Below are 19,785 nucleotides of genomic sequence, written 5' to 3' on the forward strand. Positions count from 1 at the left end.
ATGGTAAGGTGCAGTACCCCTTATATCCTGCACTGGAGGGGGCGCTGTATTACCCTGTACAGATAGTAAGGGGCAGTACTGCTTATATCCTGCACTGGAGGGGGGCGCTGTATTACCCTGTACAGATGGTAAGGTGCAGTACTGCTTATATCCTGCACTGGAGGGGGCGCTGTATCACTAACACACACACACCCCCAGCACAGTTCACCCCAGATCCCAGGAGAGCTCAGTTTGTTATGATCCCTCCTTCACCTCGGCTGGAGATTTGTTACAGTGTAGCGCTGCACCGACCTGACCTCATTGTGCGGTAATCTTATTTATTAGCTGATTCATGGAGGGCCGGTGAGGAGATGGCGGTGGGTTAATAGAAAACCCAATTTGTGTCTGGATGACGGATCCTTAGTGCCTGTGAGGACAGCGGGATGCCGGGCAGCCAGCGCTGCCGCCTATTATTCCTGCGCCATTATAATGTGCTCGTGCTCGGCCCCTGGGGATCCCGGCTGGAAGACTAAAACTTGTCGCAGTCCCCCCCCCCCTCCCCTCCCCCAATATACATGCACTGTAATAAGCTGCGTTATCCAGGGGAGGATCAGGAGACCCCTATAGAAGTGACCCCCCCCATCACCCACACCAGTGGCTCCCCATCACCATCGCTGGACCGCCTGACCAGCTGTAGGAGGGTTCGTGTATGTGGCTGCAGTCATTGGAGGATCTTGTGCAGCTGCTTGCTGTCAGTGAATAAGATCTGGAGCTCCTTCTTGGAGGGTTTACTGGATTAACTGTTGCCGTCCTCCAGCTGTGAGCGGCCGTACAGGAGTTCTCAGAGAGTACAACATTTTATATAATAGATGGGGAAAAAGTGTCCTCACCTCCCCCTGATTCCTTGCCACTGCGTACCCCAACCTGCGGGAGCACAGACTGAGAGCTGTCACAGCGGTGAGGGATCAGGGAGGGGAGGTGACATTGTGCGGCATCTCCTCAGAGGAAGCGCAGACTGAGAGCTGTCAGAGCGGTGAGGGATCAGGGAGGGGAGGTTACATTGTGCGGCATCTCCTCAGAGGAAGCGCAGACTGAGAGCTGTCAGAGCGGTGAGGGATCAGGGAGGGGAGGTTACATTGTGCGGCATCTCCTCAGAGGAAGCGCAGACTGAGAGCTGTCACAGCGGTGAGGGATCAGGGAGGGGAGGTTACATTGTGCGGCATCTCCTCAGAGGAAGCGCAGACTGAGAGCTGTCAGAGCGGTGAGGGATCAGGGAGGGGAGGTGACATTGTGCGACATGTCCTCAAAGAAGGCGCAGACTGAATGCTGTCTCAGCGGTGAGGAATCAGGGGAGGGGAGGTTACATTGTGCGGCATCTCCTCAGAGGAAGCGCAGACTGAGAGCTGTCAGAGCAGTGAGGGATCAGGGAGGGGAGGTGACATTGTGCAGCATCTCCTCAGAGGAAGCGCAGACTGAGAGCTGTCACAGCAGTGAGGGATCAGGGGAGGGGAGGTGACATTGTGCGGCATCTCCTCAGAGGAAGCGCAGACTGAGAGCTGTCACAGCGGTGAGGGATCAGGGAGGGGAGGTGACATTGTGCGGCATCTCCTCAGAGGAAGCGCAGACTGAGAGCTGTGAGAGCGGTGAGGGATCAGGGGAGGGGAGGTTACATTGTGCAGCATCTCCTCAGAGGAAGCGCAGACTGAGAGCTGTCAGAGCGGTGAGGGATCAGGGAGGGGAGGTTACATTGTTTATCTTGTTTTTAAAGCTTCAGAGACCATCCTAAAGAATAAGGGTAGTATGAGATGGGTCAATGGGGGCCCGATATTAACTGTAAAAGATCGCCCGTCTGCTTGATCGGCACTCGCTTACTGGGCCTATTACACAGCCTGATAATCGTTTAACAAGGGCTGCATGGACATTGTTACCGATGCCCTTGCAGCCTTTGCTAAACTGGCATACATTACCTATCCATGGTCCAGGGCTCCTCTTGCGGTCCGCTTCTCCCCGTGTCCCATGCGCTGCAGCTTCAGAGCACCCTGTCTTAACTGACAGGCCGCTCGGCCAATCACTGGTCGCGATGGTTCCGGCCTTTGATTGGCTGAGCGGCCTGTCAGCTAAGACAGACGCTGTGAAGCTGGAGCGCGCGGGACCCAGGGAGAATCAGAGCGCAGGAGGAGCCCTGGATCATGGATAGGCAATGTATTTACTTTGCTAATCGTCAGCTGCCGGCCGTGCACCGCTATTACACGTAGTGATGCGCGGACGGTGGCCGACAATTATAGGTCCAAACCTATATCAGCGATCAGCCGATGACAACGATCATCAGCTGATCGTTATGTTTATTACATGGAACAATAATCGGCCGGATAGGATGTGGAATTACAGCGAACGATTATTGATGAACCATTTCTCATTGGTCATTTGATCGCTGCCTCCATTCAAAACGATTATTGTTTAAATTCGATAATTTGCACGATAATCGTCCGGTGTTATAAGGCCCTTAGAAAGTTGCAGCATTGTTCTTTATATACTTTCTAGAATCTTCTCGCACTCTTAGAAACTTAGTGCAGGTTTGTGTGGTTTGTTTTGTGACTTTGTGTGGTGCGGTGCAGCCCGGCCGCCATTCCCCGATAGTTCTCCTTACCGAGGAATGCTGTAGGTGTAAGGAGAATTAGAGTCGATCAGCTGAGCCGGGTCAGAGGTCACAGGGATTACGGGAAATTCCTGGGATTACATCGCTCACACCGACAGCGCAAAACTCATAGAAAAGCTGCTAATTCCATCTGTAAACCGCGTAAATTGTCCGTCAAACACCCCCTCCACACACACACACACCAGTCCTGATGGGACAAGGATGCAACGTACAACCTGATCAGAGAGGATCAGCAGTGAGGCAGGAAGCGTCAGCTGGTAATTCATATGTGCTACTCTGCAATGTGTCAGACCATAGATCAGCAGCTCAGGGGGCTGTCTCCCTGTACCATAGAGATGTCGGATAGGAGGGGGCAGGATTGTCCTCACATTAGGGGAGTCTGATGCTTCACATCCTAGAGAGTCAATCCCTTATACTTCACGGTCATGGTCAAGCAGTTGCTCAGTACTACAATCTCCAAAATGCAATGCTGTCTCTCAACCCTTCCACCCTGTATACTCCCCTCCCACAGCACCAGCTCCTTGCACCCAGAGCTGCTGCAGAACATCTCATTTTTCAGCAGACAATAACATAATCAGTGAGGTTTCAGCACTTGCTGTAGCCATTCTGTCTGCTCCTCTGCCTGTGGCATTGTTCAGCACCAGGCAGCAGCTGTAAACACCGCTCCCTCATCCTTCCCATCCAGGACTATTAGTGATAGCGCTCTATAAATGCTGAATCCGCAGCAGAGATCCAGGGACACATAAACACATGGAGAGCCTGCAGACGCACGGACAGATCACGGCTGACTTTATGGCAGAAAACGTTGCTAAATAACCTCAATGTATCTGAGATCTGAAGTCTCCTGTAGACTTGTCCTCCGCACCGCAGGGGAATTTCCACTCATTGTTCCAATTATTTCCGCAGCCTGAGGAGGAGATTTCCACATTTCATGGGCGGTAAACTCCATGTACAGCGTATACGCCACATGTGACCACACCCTACAGCATGATGTGAATCAGGCGCCATGTCTTCTAATATCTGGTTCCGCTCCATCATGGCCGGCCTTCCGCTTTCTCTGATGATGACAAGTCTTCCTGATGACACCCCTACACGGAGAATGTCAGAGTTGGATTGCATTATGGACAGCTTGGAGGCTTAATAGATAGTTAGGTGCCATGTTATGTCCCATTGTGTTCCCGGTTAGTTAGGTGCCATGTTATGTCCCATTGTGCCCCTTGTGGGTAAATGCCATGTTAGGCCCCATTGTGTCCCCAGGAGGTTACATGCCATGTTATGCCCCATTGTGTCTCCGGGCAGTTAGGTGCCATGTTATGTCCCATTGTGTTCCCGGTTAGTTAGGTGCCATGTTATGTCCCATTGTGTTCCCGGTTAGTTAGGTGCCATGTTATGTCCCATTGTGTTCCCGGTTAGTTAGGTGCCATGTTATGTCCCATTGTGCCCCTTGTGGGTAAATGCCATGTTAGGCCCCATTGTGTCCCCAGGAGGTTACATGCCATGTTATGCCCCATTGTGTCTCCGGGCAGTTAGGTGCCATGATTGGCCCTATTGTGTCCCCTGACGGTTATGTGCCATGATCGGCCTCTTTGAACCCCCGAGTGGTTACGTGCCATGTTAGGCCTTATTGTGTCCCCAGGAGGTTATGTGCCATATTATTCCCCATTTCTTCTCCGGGGGGTTATGTGCCATGTTAGTCCCCATTGCTTCTCCGGGTGGTTACCTGCCATGTTAGGACCCATTGCTTCTCCGAGGGGTTATGTGCCATGTTAGTCCCCATTGCTTCTCCGGGGGGTTATGTGCCATGTTAGTCCCCATTGCTTCTCCGGGGGGTTATGTGCCATGTTAGTCCCCATTGCTTCTCCGGGGGGTTATGTGCCATGTTAGTCCCCATTGCTTCTCCGGGAGGTTATGTGCCATGTTAGGACCCATTGCTTCTCCGCGGGGTTATGTGCCATGTTAGTCCCCATTGCTTCTCCGGGGGGTTATGTGCCATGTTAGGACCCATTGCTTCTCCGGGAGGTTATGTGCCATGTTAGTCCCCATTGCTTCTCCGGGAGGTTATGTGCCATGTTATTCCCCATTGCTTCTCCGGGAGGTTATGTGCCATGTTAGTCCCCATTGTTTCTGGGTGGTTACCTGCCACGTTGCATGGTTCCCTTCTTTTGTTTTGTGATGTTATGGAAGGGAAACAATCAGGGTGTAATGTACGGAATGTGCTGTTTTATGCACCATGTCCTGCGTGAAATCTATCACTTCTGTTTACTCAGAGGCCATTACCCAATGCTGGTACACAGCCAGCGGGCAGACGGAACAGCACGTAAGTATAACAAATGGGCACAGTGCAGATCACAAGGTATACAGCCAGTGGGCTCAGGGCCCAAACTATGGCACAAAGTACATATGTGGAGAGCACAGGGCATGGTACAAGGTATACAGCCAGTGGTCTCAGGGCACTAGGCATGGCACAAAGTACATAGGCGGAGAGCACAGAGCATGGTACAAGGTATACAGCCAGTGGTCTCAGAGCACTAGGCATGGCACAAAGTACATAGGCGGAGAGCACAGAGCATGGTACAAGGTATACAGCCAGTGGTCTCAGGGCACTAGGCATGGCACAAAGTACATAGGCGGAGAGAACAGAGCATGGTACAAGGTATACAGCCAGTGGTCTCAGGGCACTAGGCATGGCACAAAGTACATAGGCGGAGAGAACAGAGCATGGTACAAGGTATACAGCCAGTGGTCTCAGGGCACTAGGCATGGCACAAAGTACATAGGCAGTGAGCACAGGGTATGGCACCAGGTACACAGGCAATGGGCACAAGACACAAGGTACACATCCAGTGGGCACAGGGGGCAGCGGGCAGAGTAACGTTCTGTTCACTATCATCCAGCAGAGATGTGGGGAACAGTGAGGAACTAAAACATAAAGTCTATCAGAAAGTTACAGGACTTTGCATGATGGGCGGCTTCATTTGCATAGCGGAGACCAGGGGATGATGTATGGCATTCGGAACATCGCATCCTCAGAGCTGAACTCTGGAATCAGTAATAAATAATGGATTTTGCGCGGTTGTTTATTCCATCTCCGGGATCGGACAGGCGGCAATTTCTCCCAAATGTCTTCTCTCTGCGCGGAGAACCATGGCTCTAATTAACGTCTTAGGGTTGGCTCCTTTGTGTGCAGCCTCCAGGAATTAAATACGACCTTTCCGTGCGGCCAGTTTGATTTATTAAAATATTGTTGTTCCAGGATGACGAGTCGCCGGCAGATTTATGAGGCCGATATTCTAATTACATCTCCTAGCAACCAAATGTAAATCCTAACTGCTCCAAACAAGAAGCTGCATATTAAGTGCGCCCGATCCGGCACGGACAGCGCTAAACAGGTCATGTAACTATAATGGATGGGGAAATGCTTCATTGCAAACATGACACCTTGCTGTTATTTCAGCTAAACTCCCATGATGCTCGGCGGCTGCCAAGATTCTACTTATTCCTCGGGATGGTTGCTTAAATGTTTTCCCCTACTTACTGAAAGTGGGGCATGTGATGCTTTGTGGCAGTGCTGCAAACGGTTGTGTGTGCAGGAACTAGGGGGCCATCTAGTGGACGTGAACACTGGGTGCCATTCAGGCTGGATGGTCACTCCACTTATTGTTTTCTCACGCTTTTAAATAGTTTGAAGAGAACCTGGTCTCTAATAAGAGAGCGCTGGGGCAGTAGAGTGAATCCATCACAGTTAGCCCCATATAACTGGTTCACATGTCTTACAGGTCGTTTGTTTCAGACTCTTTTTAATGTGACTAATCTAATAACAAACCTCACCGACTCACCTCTTCCTGTTCCTCTGCAGCTATGGATCGCCGCTCTAGGACCCTCACCAGGCTCCACCAGAGCCGACGTCATGACCCGGTTGATGGACAGCCCACTCAGCCAGTCAGTGACTGAGGCAGGACGCCGCTCCAATCACTGATTGGCTGACAGGGCTGTCCATCAGCTGAGACAGGCATTTCCCCCGAGTCGTGACGTCTGGCGGGAGTTCCGGAGGCGATCCCGCGGTGCAACGTGGGCACAGGAAGAGGTATATAAGGACTGCTTGTTATCCTCTCACCTGCCCTTGCCACTTGTTGGATGCTTCATATGGCCGGACTTCTCCTTTAAAGGGATTTTCTGGGGTGAAGCAATAATCCCATATCCACATGAAGGTGGATAAGTGTCAGATTACGGGGGTTCCAGGTGAATATATACAGCAACAATTCGGGCAATTCTTGTCTCAGTGGTTGTAACCCCCATGATCTGACACGTAACCCCTATCTAGGATATGATGTAACATTTAACTTCTTTAGCTTGGAAAACCCCATTGAATCTGACATTTTTAGCCTGCCTAGTTTAAAGTGGTACTCCAATGATAGTGATAGAATTGTTCTTTTAAATCAACTGGTGTCAGAAAGTTATATAGATTTGTAATTTGCTTCTGTTTAAAAATTTCCAGCCTTTCAGTACTTATCAGCTTCTGTATGTCCTGCAGGAAGTGGTGTATTATCTCCAGTCTGACACAGTGCTCTCTGCTGCCACCTCTGTCCATGTCAGGAACTAGAAAGAGCAGAAGCAAATCCCCGTAAAAAAAAACCTCTCCAATACCCGATACAAATTCTTGAATATTTGGTCGCCTTGGACTTCGTACCGAGAATCTATACTCCCAAAGTTACCTTAATCATACTGATCTCTAAATCTTTATTTCCCGACTTTATCTATCTGATTGCCTCAATATATATTAAAATATTACACTGATATTCACGAAATGCATTACTAACATATACCGATCTGTTCTGTATTCCTTTCCATTACCTCTTCTGTTTGTTATTTATCCTTTCTACTACGGATTTCCATCTAGTTATTTTACCCCCCCCTGTACAGCACTGTTTTCTCTGTACGAAAATATTGTGTGATGTGACATGTTCTTTTCCTTTTACTATGTCATCACGTGTCTTCTTATGTTACAATCTCCATGTCATTTGTCTCGATTAGATGTACACCATTCTTAATGTATCGAATTAATGCTTGTACAGTTTTAACAAAAAACCTTTAATAAAATATCTTTAAAAAAACCTCTCCTGCTCTGGACAGTTCCTGACATGGACAGAGGTGGCAGCAGAGAGCACTGTGTCAGACTGGAGAGAATACACCACTTCCTGCAGGACATACAGCAGCTGATTAGTACTGGAAGACTGAAGATTTTTTTCATAGACATAGAAGTAATTTACAAATCTCTAGAATTTTTTGACACCAGTTGATTTGAAAGAAACATATTTTCACATATGTCTAATGATCTGGCATCTGGTTACGTCTTTATGGTGATACTATATCAAATAACATTAGAGGCAGTGTTAGTAGATTCGGTGCAGCCAGAGGACAACTTTTGAGAAGAGGGAAACTATTTCAGACTATGGGTCACTTGATGCAACTGATCTAGCATCTGTTTTCTCATCCGGGACGTCTCCAGCTCTCTGGATGTATGTGTTCTGGCTCTTAAACAGTAGTAGTAACTCTGCCCTATTGTCACTATTGTTGGTACAAAACCTCATAGTCACCCCGGTCTGTGGCATCACCCCCCACAAGTGTGACCGATACCGTATCCCCTATTTACCATGTCCGGATCTTATAACTTTGCACAGTCGTGAACTCTTCAAACATTCTGTATTTATTTATAAACAATATAACGTATCGCGGTATTTACCATAATGTACATGATTTATGACAGTGGCGCTCAAGACCCGACCGCAGCCTCGGATCGCTCTGGGACACCTGGGACGTTACCTCACACATTTATCCCAGAGACTGGGTGGCGCTGAGCTCCTGATTATAGCTAAGGACATGAGACTGTACAATCGCCCGGATTCACCGGTTGTGCTTATAAAGTGCCGGAGACGTCCCGGGCACACGTCAGTTCAAGTTCATTGTAAGGAACAGTAAAAGAATTTCCATGTAGGAAGGAGACAGTAAATATATAAGCAGTTATGAAATCAGGGTGGACTATGGCGGCGGCACAGACTGATGCCCAAAGCTTTCTCACTGATTGGCCCATAACACTTATATATATGGCCGTCCCACAAGCTTATTCCACCTCCAGCCACTCTAGATCTTCGTCTTCTTATCCTCGACAATGGCGTCTGGACTCATTTCAAAGAAATCTGGGATCATCTTCTTCTTATCCTGGTCCGCATCTTCTTTCTCATCCTCTTCATTTAAGAGATTGGGATCCACCGGAACGTAGAAATAGCCCATAATGGAGAAGATGATGCTGACGGCGACCAGAAGAGCAGCGAAGAGGACGAACTCCGCCCACTGTGGGGTGAGAAGCACAGGGTCATACATGCTGAAGAGAAACACGGTCATTGACGTACAGAAATCAGGACTCACTGGCTCGTGGCCAACGGGGAAATGGGGGACTGCTGAATATTTCCCAAGGGGGGAGCTGCTACAGTTCTGCTGGTGTTGCCAGTGAATATTTTGGGGTTAAGAGCTATGGTGAAGGTACCGGATCTCTGCCGGGTTATAACTGTATACCTGTTCCAGGGATCCCGCCTGAGCCACAATCAGCACAATCACATTTCCAAAAGCGACAGTCAGCAGCCACCCGGCCTGGAGGACGGACTTCATGCTGGCCGGAGCCTGAGGGAGAAGCAAAGGTTATTCATCTAAAAGACATTGGATCAGTAACAATGGTGACGATATAGATCAGGATCAGGGCCCATCTTCTGACACAATGATCAGGGGGTCCGGCCACAAGCGCCCCCTCCGGAGCCGCTATTACATCCCTTGGTGTTGCGGTTCTGCTCTTTCCTTGTGCAGTGAAGCATCAGAGTTTTCTTTGCACTGTTCTGTCTGATCACATGGGGCCCCTCACTCATTCCCACCCAATGTGCCCCAGTCTCGCACTGACTACGGTCTCTTTCCTGGTAGCCATGAGCCCTCATGGTGTTTTACCTGGGAATACGAGAACTCCAATCCTGTGATGGAAAACATGACTTCCCCAGCGCTGATCAGGAAATACTGCGGGATCTGCCACGCCACGTGGAAACTGTTCGGAACAACATCATTGACCACGACAGCTTCAATGGTTTCGGCAGCATTGTTTCGCTGGAAGCAAAAAAAAACGAAGTATAATACAGCAGCGTAATAACCATAGCTGTGATGTGACAGGGGAGGGGGGGGTCTCCTCATATACTAAATGAATATCTTAATGTAGTGTTGTGTCTCTTATGTGTGATTGTCAGTGAAGTGAATGGAACGTTGCCGGATCCCAAACAGTTGGCATCTCCGAACTTTTACTTACAGAGAAGGTTCACTTACCGATCTCAGCACCGCGGTGTAGGCTGCTCCGAAGTTTAGCATTCCCACATCAATGGTGTATGACGTTACACCGATCTTGGCCGCTAGGTTGTGCCTAAAGAGAGGAGATGACTGAGGGGCTGCACATAATATGGGGGGCCACATTGTATGTTCAGATAGATAAAGGGGCCCTATTGCTTTAGGTAAGTACAGTACATGGTGTAAGGTCCAATCATAGGAAAGTCAGGATCACAGCAGGAGACTCTCACTTACTGCAGGTTCTCTACTGCATGTGCTTAAAATACAAAAGCCAGAAAGTGAGACTCTGGTGAAGCAGCCGATGGACTTCTTAGTTTTCACTAGGGATGAGCATACTTACAGTAAGGACAAGATGAATGCAGCTATAGGAGACCTTGTGGATTGGGTGCTCATCTCTAGTTTTCACCAATCCTATGTGCTTTCCCAGTGTGTTTATGGGCTACCAGACTCTATAGATGTATATGTATGTATAGACTAATCAACCATGTCAGATTTTTTGGGTTTATCTCATGTTTGCCGCTGAGATCCCCAGCAGGTAATACTGCACCCACCGCTGGCATACAGAGAGACTAGGAAGGACACGTGGGTGGTGATCCGCTAGGTAATCCGTTTGTTAGCATAAAGTTCTGTGGATTTTGCAGCATTCTTACCCTAATGATATAAACCCAGTAAGCGGGAGCTTAGGGGCCACCATGGTCACCTGATATATTAAGTGCTGCCACAGGGACCCTGCCAGGAACAGGGGTAAGGTCTTGTCACCCACAGTCTCCAGCTTTCTGCCATCCTATTGTGGTTTCCCATCTATAATTGCATGGTGAAGGATCAGGACGCCTCCCCTAGGTTATGGTGTTGTGGTCCCAGATCTTTCCTGCCATTGGGATGAACCCATTAGGGCACTTACTGTCCTCGCTTCAGGGTCTCGTAGCGCGACACATTTCCCGGAATAGTGGTGATAAATTCTTCTTTTGTAACCGTAATATTTGTGACTTCCACATCGAGCATATTGATGAACCTGCAAGAGGAATCAATTCCATTATCTCAAGTGTCCAACAACGGAAAAAGCTCCACAGCGCCCCCTGGAATTACAATCCCACGTGATGTCACATCCACAGATGACGTAACACTCTGCCTGCGGCCTCTCTCGTACAGCTGCACTGTAGCTCCCACATCTATCAGACAGCTATGGTGTATACTGTGAGATGGCAGCACTCATAAAGGGAACCTGTGACATCTTCCAAAAATCTCAGCTCTTACCATCTGTCCAGGCACGTCATGTAATATGGTGACCGTCCCTGGACAGTCTATAAACTTGTGCATGCTGTGTCAGGGGAGCGAGAACCAGAGTGCTGTGCGCGGTGAGTGGTGGTGAATTCCCACTCCACATGGATGATGAGAGATGAAACCTCACACAGACTCAACATACCTGATGGCTGCTAAGCCTTTCTCTGGTTTTTTATTCGGATCCACAACCTAGAAAAGAAAACATCAGGGAGTAATCTACTGTATTTGGCACAGACACCCCCGTCCCCTATAAATCTGTATCGTCTGTATACACAAAACGTAACTCTGTATAATGATCACTGTATACTCTAATTACTATATCCCTGTATATTAATAACTATATCATCTCTATAATAATCACTATATCATCTCTGTGTTACACTTATACCAGAGCAGGGACCACCTTTGTGGCTGTCCGCGGCTGCCTAGGGCCGCTTGAGGCAAGTAGGTAGGGACAGTGTGCGGATTCAGGCTTAGGGCTCACTGTTGTGTCTCATCCCTACCTCCCTGTCCTGATAGTATAATAATCACTGTATAATCTCTGGATAATAACCACTATGTCATCTCTGGATAATAATCACTGTATAATCTCTGGATAATAATTGCTATAATATCTCCATATCATATGAATAATTCCTTTATTTATATAGGGCAAGCTTATTCCGTAGCGCTGTACATGGCTTGTCATAGCTCATATCAGTCCCTTTTCCCATTTATAATCCATCTGTCTGTTTTCGGAAGGTGGTAGGAATCCGAGGAACCGGAGGAAAACCCACCAGGCATGGGGAGAACATACACACTCCATACAGTTGTACCCTGTGTCACAGGTGGGGATACTTACCACTATACTAACGAGGATCATCATCTCTATATTGTCTCTATATGACCCCTATATCATCTCTATATTGTCTCTATATGAGCCCTATAGCATCTCTATATTGTCTCTATATGACCCCTATATCATCTCTATATTGTCTCTATATGACCCCTATATCATCTCTATATTGTCTCTATATGAGCCCTATAGCATCTCTATATTGTCTCTATATGACCCCTATATCATCTCTATATTGTCTCTATATGACCCCTATATCATCTCTATATCGTCTATGTATCTCCTCTATTTACGGACTCTGCACGAAACATGTAAATACCCCCTTGCCTCTATATAATTATCTCTGCGTCACCTTCTTATCGCCTCAGTACTATCTCTGTATAATCTCTATATAATTATCTATGTATCATCTCAGTATCACCGCTATATAATCACCTCTGTATCACCTCTATATCATCTCTATATAATAATCTCTGTATAATCTCTGTATCACCTCTATATCATCTCTATATAATCACCTCTGTATCACCTCTATATCATCTCTATATAATAATCTCTGTATCACCTCAGTATCATCTCTGTATAATGTCTGTATCACCTCCATATTATATTTTCGTGTCACCTCTGTCATCTCAGTATCACCACTATATAATCACTTCTGTATAATCTCTATATCATCTCTATATAATCATCTCTGTATCACCTGTAATGTCTGTATCACCTCCCTGTTATATCTCTGTATAATGTCTGTATCACCTCCTTATTATATCTCTGTATAATGTCTGTATCACCTCCCTGTTATATCTCTGTATAATGTCTGTATCACCTCCTTATTATATCTCTGTATAATGTCTGTATCACCCCCTTATTATATCTCTGTATAATGTCTGTATCACCTCCTTATTATATCTCTGTATAATGTCTGTATCACCTCCCTGTTATATCTCTGTATAATGTCTGTATCACCTCCTTATTATATCTCTGTATAATGTCTGTATCACCCCCTTATTATATCTCTGTATAATGTCTGTATCACCTCCTTATTATATCTCTGTATAATGTCTGTATCACCCCCTTATTATATCTCTGTATAATGTCTGTATCACCTCCCTGTTATATCTCTGTATAATGTCTGTATCACCTCCTTATTATATCTCTGTATAATGTCTGTATCACCTCCCTGTTATATCTCTGTATAATGTCTGTATCACCCCCTTATTATATCTCTGTATAATGTCTGTATCACCTCCCTGTTATATCTCTGTATAATGTCTGTATCACCCCCTTATTATATCTCTGTATAATGTCTGTATCACCCCCTTATTATATCTCTGTATAATGTCTGTATCACCCCCTTATTATATCTCTGTATAATGTCTGTATCACCTCCCTGTTATATCTCTGTATAATGTCTGTATCACCTCCTTATTATATCTCTGTATAATGTCTGTATCACCTCCCTGTTATATCTCTGTATAATGTCTGTATCACCCCCTTATTATATCTCTGTATAATGTCTGTATCACCCCCTTATTATATCTCTGTATAATGTCTGTATCACCTCCCTGTTATATCTCTGTATAATGTCTGTATCACCTCCTTATTATATCTCTGTATAATGTCTGTATCACCTCCCTGTTATATCTCTGTATAATGTCTGTATCACCCCCTTATTATATCTCTGTATAATGTCTGTATCACCTCCTTATTATATCTCTGTATAATGTCTGTATCACCTCCCTGTTATATCTCTGTATAATGTCTGTATCACCCCCTTATTATATCTCTGTATAATGTCTGTATCACCCCCTTATTATATCTCTGTATAATGTCTGTATCACCCCCTTATTATATCTCTGTATAATGTCTGTATCACCTCCCTGTTATATCTCTGTATAATGTCTGTATCACCTCCTTATTATATCTCTGTATAATGTCTGTATCACCTCCTTATTATATCTCTGTATAATGTCTGTATCACCTCCCTGTTATATCTCTGTATAATGTCTGTATCACCTCCCTGTTATATCTCTGTATAATGTCTGTATCACCCCCCTGTTATATCTCTGTATAATGTCTGTATCACCTCCCTGTTATATCTCTGTAAAATGTCTGTATCACCTCCTTATTATATCTCTGTATAATGTCTGTATCACCTCCCTGTTATATCTCTGTATAATGTCTGTATCACCTCCTTATTATATCTCTGTATAATGTCTGTATCACCCCCTTATTATATCTCTGTATAATGTCTGTATCACCTCCCTGTTATATCTCTGTATAATGTCTGTATCACCTCCCTGTTATATCTCTGTATAATGTCTGTATCACCTCCCTGTTATATCTCTGTAAAATGTCTGTATCACCTCCTTATTATATCTCTGTATAATGTCTGTATCACCTCCCTGTTATATCTCTGTATAATGTCTGTATCACCCCCTTATTATATCTCTGTATGATGTCTGTATCACCCCCTTATTATATCTCTGTATAATGTCTGTATCACCCCCTTATTATATCTCTGTATGATGTCTGTATCACCCCCTTATTATATCTCTGTATGATGTCTGTATCACCCCCTTATTATATCTCTGTATAATGTCTGTATCACCCCCTTATTATATCTCTGTATGATGTCTGTATCACCCCCTTATTATATCTCTGTATAATGTCTGTATCACCCCCTTATTATATCTCTGTATGATGTCTGTATCACCCCCTTATTATATCTCTGTATGATGTCTGTATCACCCCCTTATTATATCTCTGTATAATGTCTGTATCACCTCCCTGTTATATCTCTGTATAATGTCTGTATCACCCCCTTATTATATCTCTGTATGATGTCTGTATCACCCCCTTATTATATCTCTGTATAATGTCTGTATCACCCCCTTATTATATCTCTGTATGATGTCTGTATCACCTCCTTATTATATCTCTGTATAATGTCTGTATCACCCCCTTATTATATCTCTGTATAATGTCTGTATCACCTCCCTGTTATATCTCTGTATAATGTCTGTATCACCCCCTTATTATATCTCTGTATAATGTCTGTATCACCCCCTTATTATATCTCTGTATAATGTCTGTATCACCTCCTTATTATATCTCTGTATAATGTCTGTATCACCTCCCTGTTATATCTCTGTATAATGTCTGTATCACCTCCCTGTTATATCTCTGTATAATGTCTGTATCACCCCCTTATTATATCTCTGTATGATGTCTGTATCACCTCCTTATTATATCTCTGTATAATGTCTGTATCACCTCCTTATTATATCTCTGTATAATGTCTGTATCACCTCCCTGTTATATCTCTGTATAATGTCTGTATCACCCCCTTATTATATCTCTGTATAATGTCTGTATCACCTCCCTGTTATATCTCTGTATAATGTCTGTATCACCCCCTTATTATATCTCTGTATAATGTCTGTATCACCTCCTTATTATATCTCTGTATAATGTCTGTATCACCTCCCTGTTATATCTCTGTATAATGTCTGTATCACCTCCCTGTTATATCTCTGCGTCACCTCTATAATATAGAGTATAATCTCTCTATCATCTCCATGTCATCTTTGTATCATCTCCTCAAAATCTCAATTTCACCTCTGTATCATCTCTGTATCCCCTTCATATCATTCACCTTTATATAACTATCTCCTTATCATCTCAAAACCCCCCATGTGTCATCTCAATATCATCTCCATGTCATTTATATATCATCTCCATGTTATCTCTATATCATCTATATACCATCTCCATGTTATCTCTGTATCATCTATATATCATCTCCATGTCACCTCTATATCATCTATATATCATCCCCATGTCATCTCTATATCATTTATATATCATCTCCATGTCACCTCTATATCATCTATATATCCTCTCCATGTCACCTCTATATCATCTATATATCATCTCCATGTCACCTCTATATCATCTATATATCCTCTCCATGTCACCTCTATATCATCTATATATCATCTCCATGTTATCTCTGTATCATCTATATATCATCTCCATGTCATTTATATATCATCTCCATGTTATCTCTATATCATCTATATACCATCCCCATGTCATCTCTATATCATCTATATATCATCCCCATGTCATCTCTATATCATTTATATATCCTCTCCATGTCACCTCTATATCATCTATATATCATCTCCATGTCACCTCTATATCATCTATATATCCTCTCCATGTCACCTCTATATCATCTATATATCATCTCCATGTTATCTCTGTATCATCTATATATCATCTCCATGTCATCTCTATATCATCTATATATCATCTCTATATCATCTATATATCATCCCCATGTCATCTCTATATCATCTATATATCATCTCCATGTCACCTCTATATCATCTATATATCATCTCTGTATCATCTATATATCATCTCCATGTCATCCCCATGTCATCTCTATATCATTTATATATGATCTGTATCTCCTCCATATCACCCCTGTATCTCCTCCATATCACCCCTGCATCTCCTCCATATCACCCCTGTATCGACTCCATATCACCCCTGTATCTCTTCCATATCACCCCTGTATCTCCTCCATATCACCCCCGTATCTCCTCCATATCACCCCTGTATCTCCTCCATATCACCCCTGTATGTCCTCCATATCACCCCTGTATCTCCTCCATATCACCCCTGTATCTCTTCTATATCACCCCTGTATCTCCTCCATATCACCCCTGTATCTCCTCCATATCACCCCTGTATCTCTTCCATATCACCCCTGTATCTCTTCCATATCACCCCTGTATCTCCTCCATATCACCCCCGTATCTCCTCCATATCACCCTGTATTACCTCCATATCACCCCTGTATCTCCTCCATATCACCCCTGTATCTCCTCCATATCACCCCTGTATCTCCTCCATATCACCCCTGTATCTCCTCCATATCGCCCCTGTATCTCCTCCATATCACCCCTGTATCTCCTCCATATCACCCCTGTATCTCCTCCATATCACCGCTATATCTCCTCCATATCACCCCTGTATCTCCTCCATATCACCGCTATATCTCCTCCATATCACCCCTGTATCTCCTCCATATCACCGCTATATCTCCTCCATATCACCCCTGTATCGACTCCATATCACCCCTGTATGTCCTCCATATCACCCCTGTATCTCCTCCATATCACCCCTGTATCTCCTCCATATCACCCCTGTATGTCCTCCATATCACCCCTCCCTGTATCTCCTCCATATCACCCTGTATTACCTCCACATCGCCCCTGTATCTCCTCCATATCACCCCTGTATCTCCTCCATATCACCCCTGTATCTCCTCCATATCACCCCTGTATCTCCTCCATATCACCCCGTATCTCCTCCATATCACCCCTGTATCTCCTCCATATCACCCCTGTATCTCCTCCATATCGCCCCTGTATCTCCTCCATATCACCCCTGTATCTCCTCCATATCACCCCTGTATCTCCTCCATATCCCCCGTTACCTCCTCTGTATCATCCTTGTATATTTTCTGTACATACTTTCCCACTTACATCTATACATCCTGAATTATTTACAACGACAGAATGAACAGTCTTTTCTATAACATGAACATTGCAGCTTCCTCCGTTCCATGTAAGAGCCATTGTGTCTGCACCCGTGATATTCAGTGTCAGGTATTGTGGTTCCTGCAAAGAGAAATGTAACATTACATTGCTGCTATAACCTGGGTATCTCCTGTATATAATTATATATGTACAGCTGCTATAACCTGGGGATCTCCTGTATATAATTATATATGTACAGCTGGTGTAACCTGGGTATCTCCTGTATATAATTATATATGTACAGCTGGTATAACCTGAGGATCTCCTGTATATAATTATATATGTACAGCTGCTATAACCTGGGGATCTCCTGTATATAATTATATATGTACAGCTGCTATAACCTGGGGATCTCCTGTATATAATTATATATGTACAGCTGCTATAACCTGGGGATCTCCTGTATAAAATTATATATGTACAGCTGCTATAACCTGGGAATCTCCTGTATATAATTATATATTTACAGCTGGTATAACCTGGGGATCTCCTGTATATTATTATATATGTACAGCTGGTATAACCTGGGTATCTCCTGTATATAATTATATATGTACAGCTGGTATAACCTGGGGATCTCCTGTATATTATTATATATGTACAGCTGGTGTAACCTGGGTATCTCCTGTATATAATTATATATGTACAGCTGGTATAACCTGGGTATCTCCTGTATATAATTATATATGTACAGCTGGTATAACCTGGGTATACACTGCATATAATTATATATGTACAGCTGGTATAACCTGGGGATCTCCTGTATATTATTATATATGTACAGCTGGTGTAACCTGGGTATCTCCTGTATATAATTATATATTTACAGCTGGTATAACCTGGGGATCTCCTGTATATTATTATATATGTACAGCTGGTATAACCTGGGTATCTCCTGTATATAATTATATATGTACAGCTGGTATAACCTGGGGATCTCCTGTATATTATTATATATGTACAGCTGGTGTAACCTGGGTATCTCCTGTATATAATTATATATGTACAGCTGGTATAACCTGGGGATCTCCTGTATATAATTATATATGTACAGCTGGTATAACCTGGGGATCTCCTGTATATAATTATATATGTATGGCTGGTATAACCTGGGTATCTCCTGTATATAATTATATATGTACAGCTGGTATAACCTGGGTATATACTGCATATAATTATATATGTACAGCTGGTATAACCTGGGGATCTCCTGTATATAATTATATATGTACAGCTGGTATAACCTGGGGATCTCCTGGATATAATTATATATGTACAGCTGGTATAACCTGGGTATATACTGTATATAATTATATATGTGCAGCTGGTATAACCTGGGCATATACTGTATATAATTATATAGGTACAGCTGGTATAACCTGGGCATATACTGTATATAATTATATATGTACAGCTGGTATAACCTGGGTATATACTGTATATAATTATATATGTGCAGCTGGTATAACCTGGGTATATACTGTATATAATTACATATGTACAGCTGGTATAACCTGGGGATCTCCTGTATATAATATATATGGACAGCTGGTATAACCTGGGGATCTCCTGTATATAATATATATGTACAGTTGGTATAACCTGGGGATCTCCTGTATATAATTATATATGTACAGCTGGTATAACCTGGGGATCTCCTGTATATAATATATATGTACAGCTGCTATAACCTGGGGATCTCCTGTATATAATTATATATGTACAGCTGCTATAACCTGGGGATCTCCTGTATATAATTATATATGTACAGCTGCTATAACCTGGGTATCTCCTGTATATAAGTATATATGTACAGCTGTATCATCCTTACTTACCTGGAGGTCTGCAGGGTTCAGCGCAGGTTGTATTGCGATGTTTCCGGGACCATTGATGGTAACTGGTCCATCTGCGAAGTTCAGGACCTTCAGAAAACTTTGTCCGGGTTTTGGGGTGGCCGGATACGTCTCCTGTCAGCCACCGGTACAACATAATAGGATTAGATACACCCCCAACAGTAAGGATCATACATGAGAGGGTTAGAT

At 44.1% G+C, this 19,785-nt stretch overlaps 1 protein-coding gene across 2 annotated transcripts in view; it reads right to left on the reverse strand.

Moving 5' to 3' along the window:
• Positions 1 to 8,318: 8,318 nt before the first annotated feature.
• The window catches only part of SLC15A2 (solute carrier family 15 member 2), a 51,152-nt gene continuing 39,685 nt past the window's right edge, over positions 8,319 to 19,785 (reverse strand). For both annotated transcript variants that reach the window (XM_069982461.1, XM_069982460.1), the window contains 8 exons: positions 19,579 to 19,710; positions 17,690 to 17,824; positions 11,433 to 11,479; positions 10,911 to 11,021; positions 9,992 to 10,085; positions 9,626 to 9,778; positions 9,206 to 9,310; positions 8,319 to 8,983 (listed from right to left, as the gene is read on the reverse strand). In XM_069982461.1, coding sequence (XP_069838562.1) covers positions 8,774 to 8,983; positions 9,206 to 9,310; positions 9,626 to 9,778; positions 9,992 to 10,085; positions 10,911 to 11,021; positions 11,433 to 11,479; positions 17,690 to 17,824; positions 19,579 to 19,710 — 987 coding nt within the window. In that variant the 3' untranslated portion in view covers positions 8,319 to 8,773. The remainder of the gene's footprint in view (positions 8,984 to 9,205; positions 9,311 to 9,625; positions 9,779 to 9,991; positions 10,086 to 10,910; positions 11,022 to 11,432; positions 11,480 to 17,689; positions 17,825 to 19,578; positions 19,711 to 19,785) is intronic.

The sequence above is a fragment of the Dendropsophus ebraccatus genome, chromosome 9, assembly GCF_027789765.1.
Source record: "Dendropsophus ebraccatus isolate aDenEbr1 chromosome 9, aDenEbr1.pat, whole genome shotgun sequence".
NCBI lineage: Eukaryota > Metazoa > Chordata > Amphibia > Anura > Hylidae > Dendropsophus > Dendropsophus ebraccatus.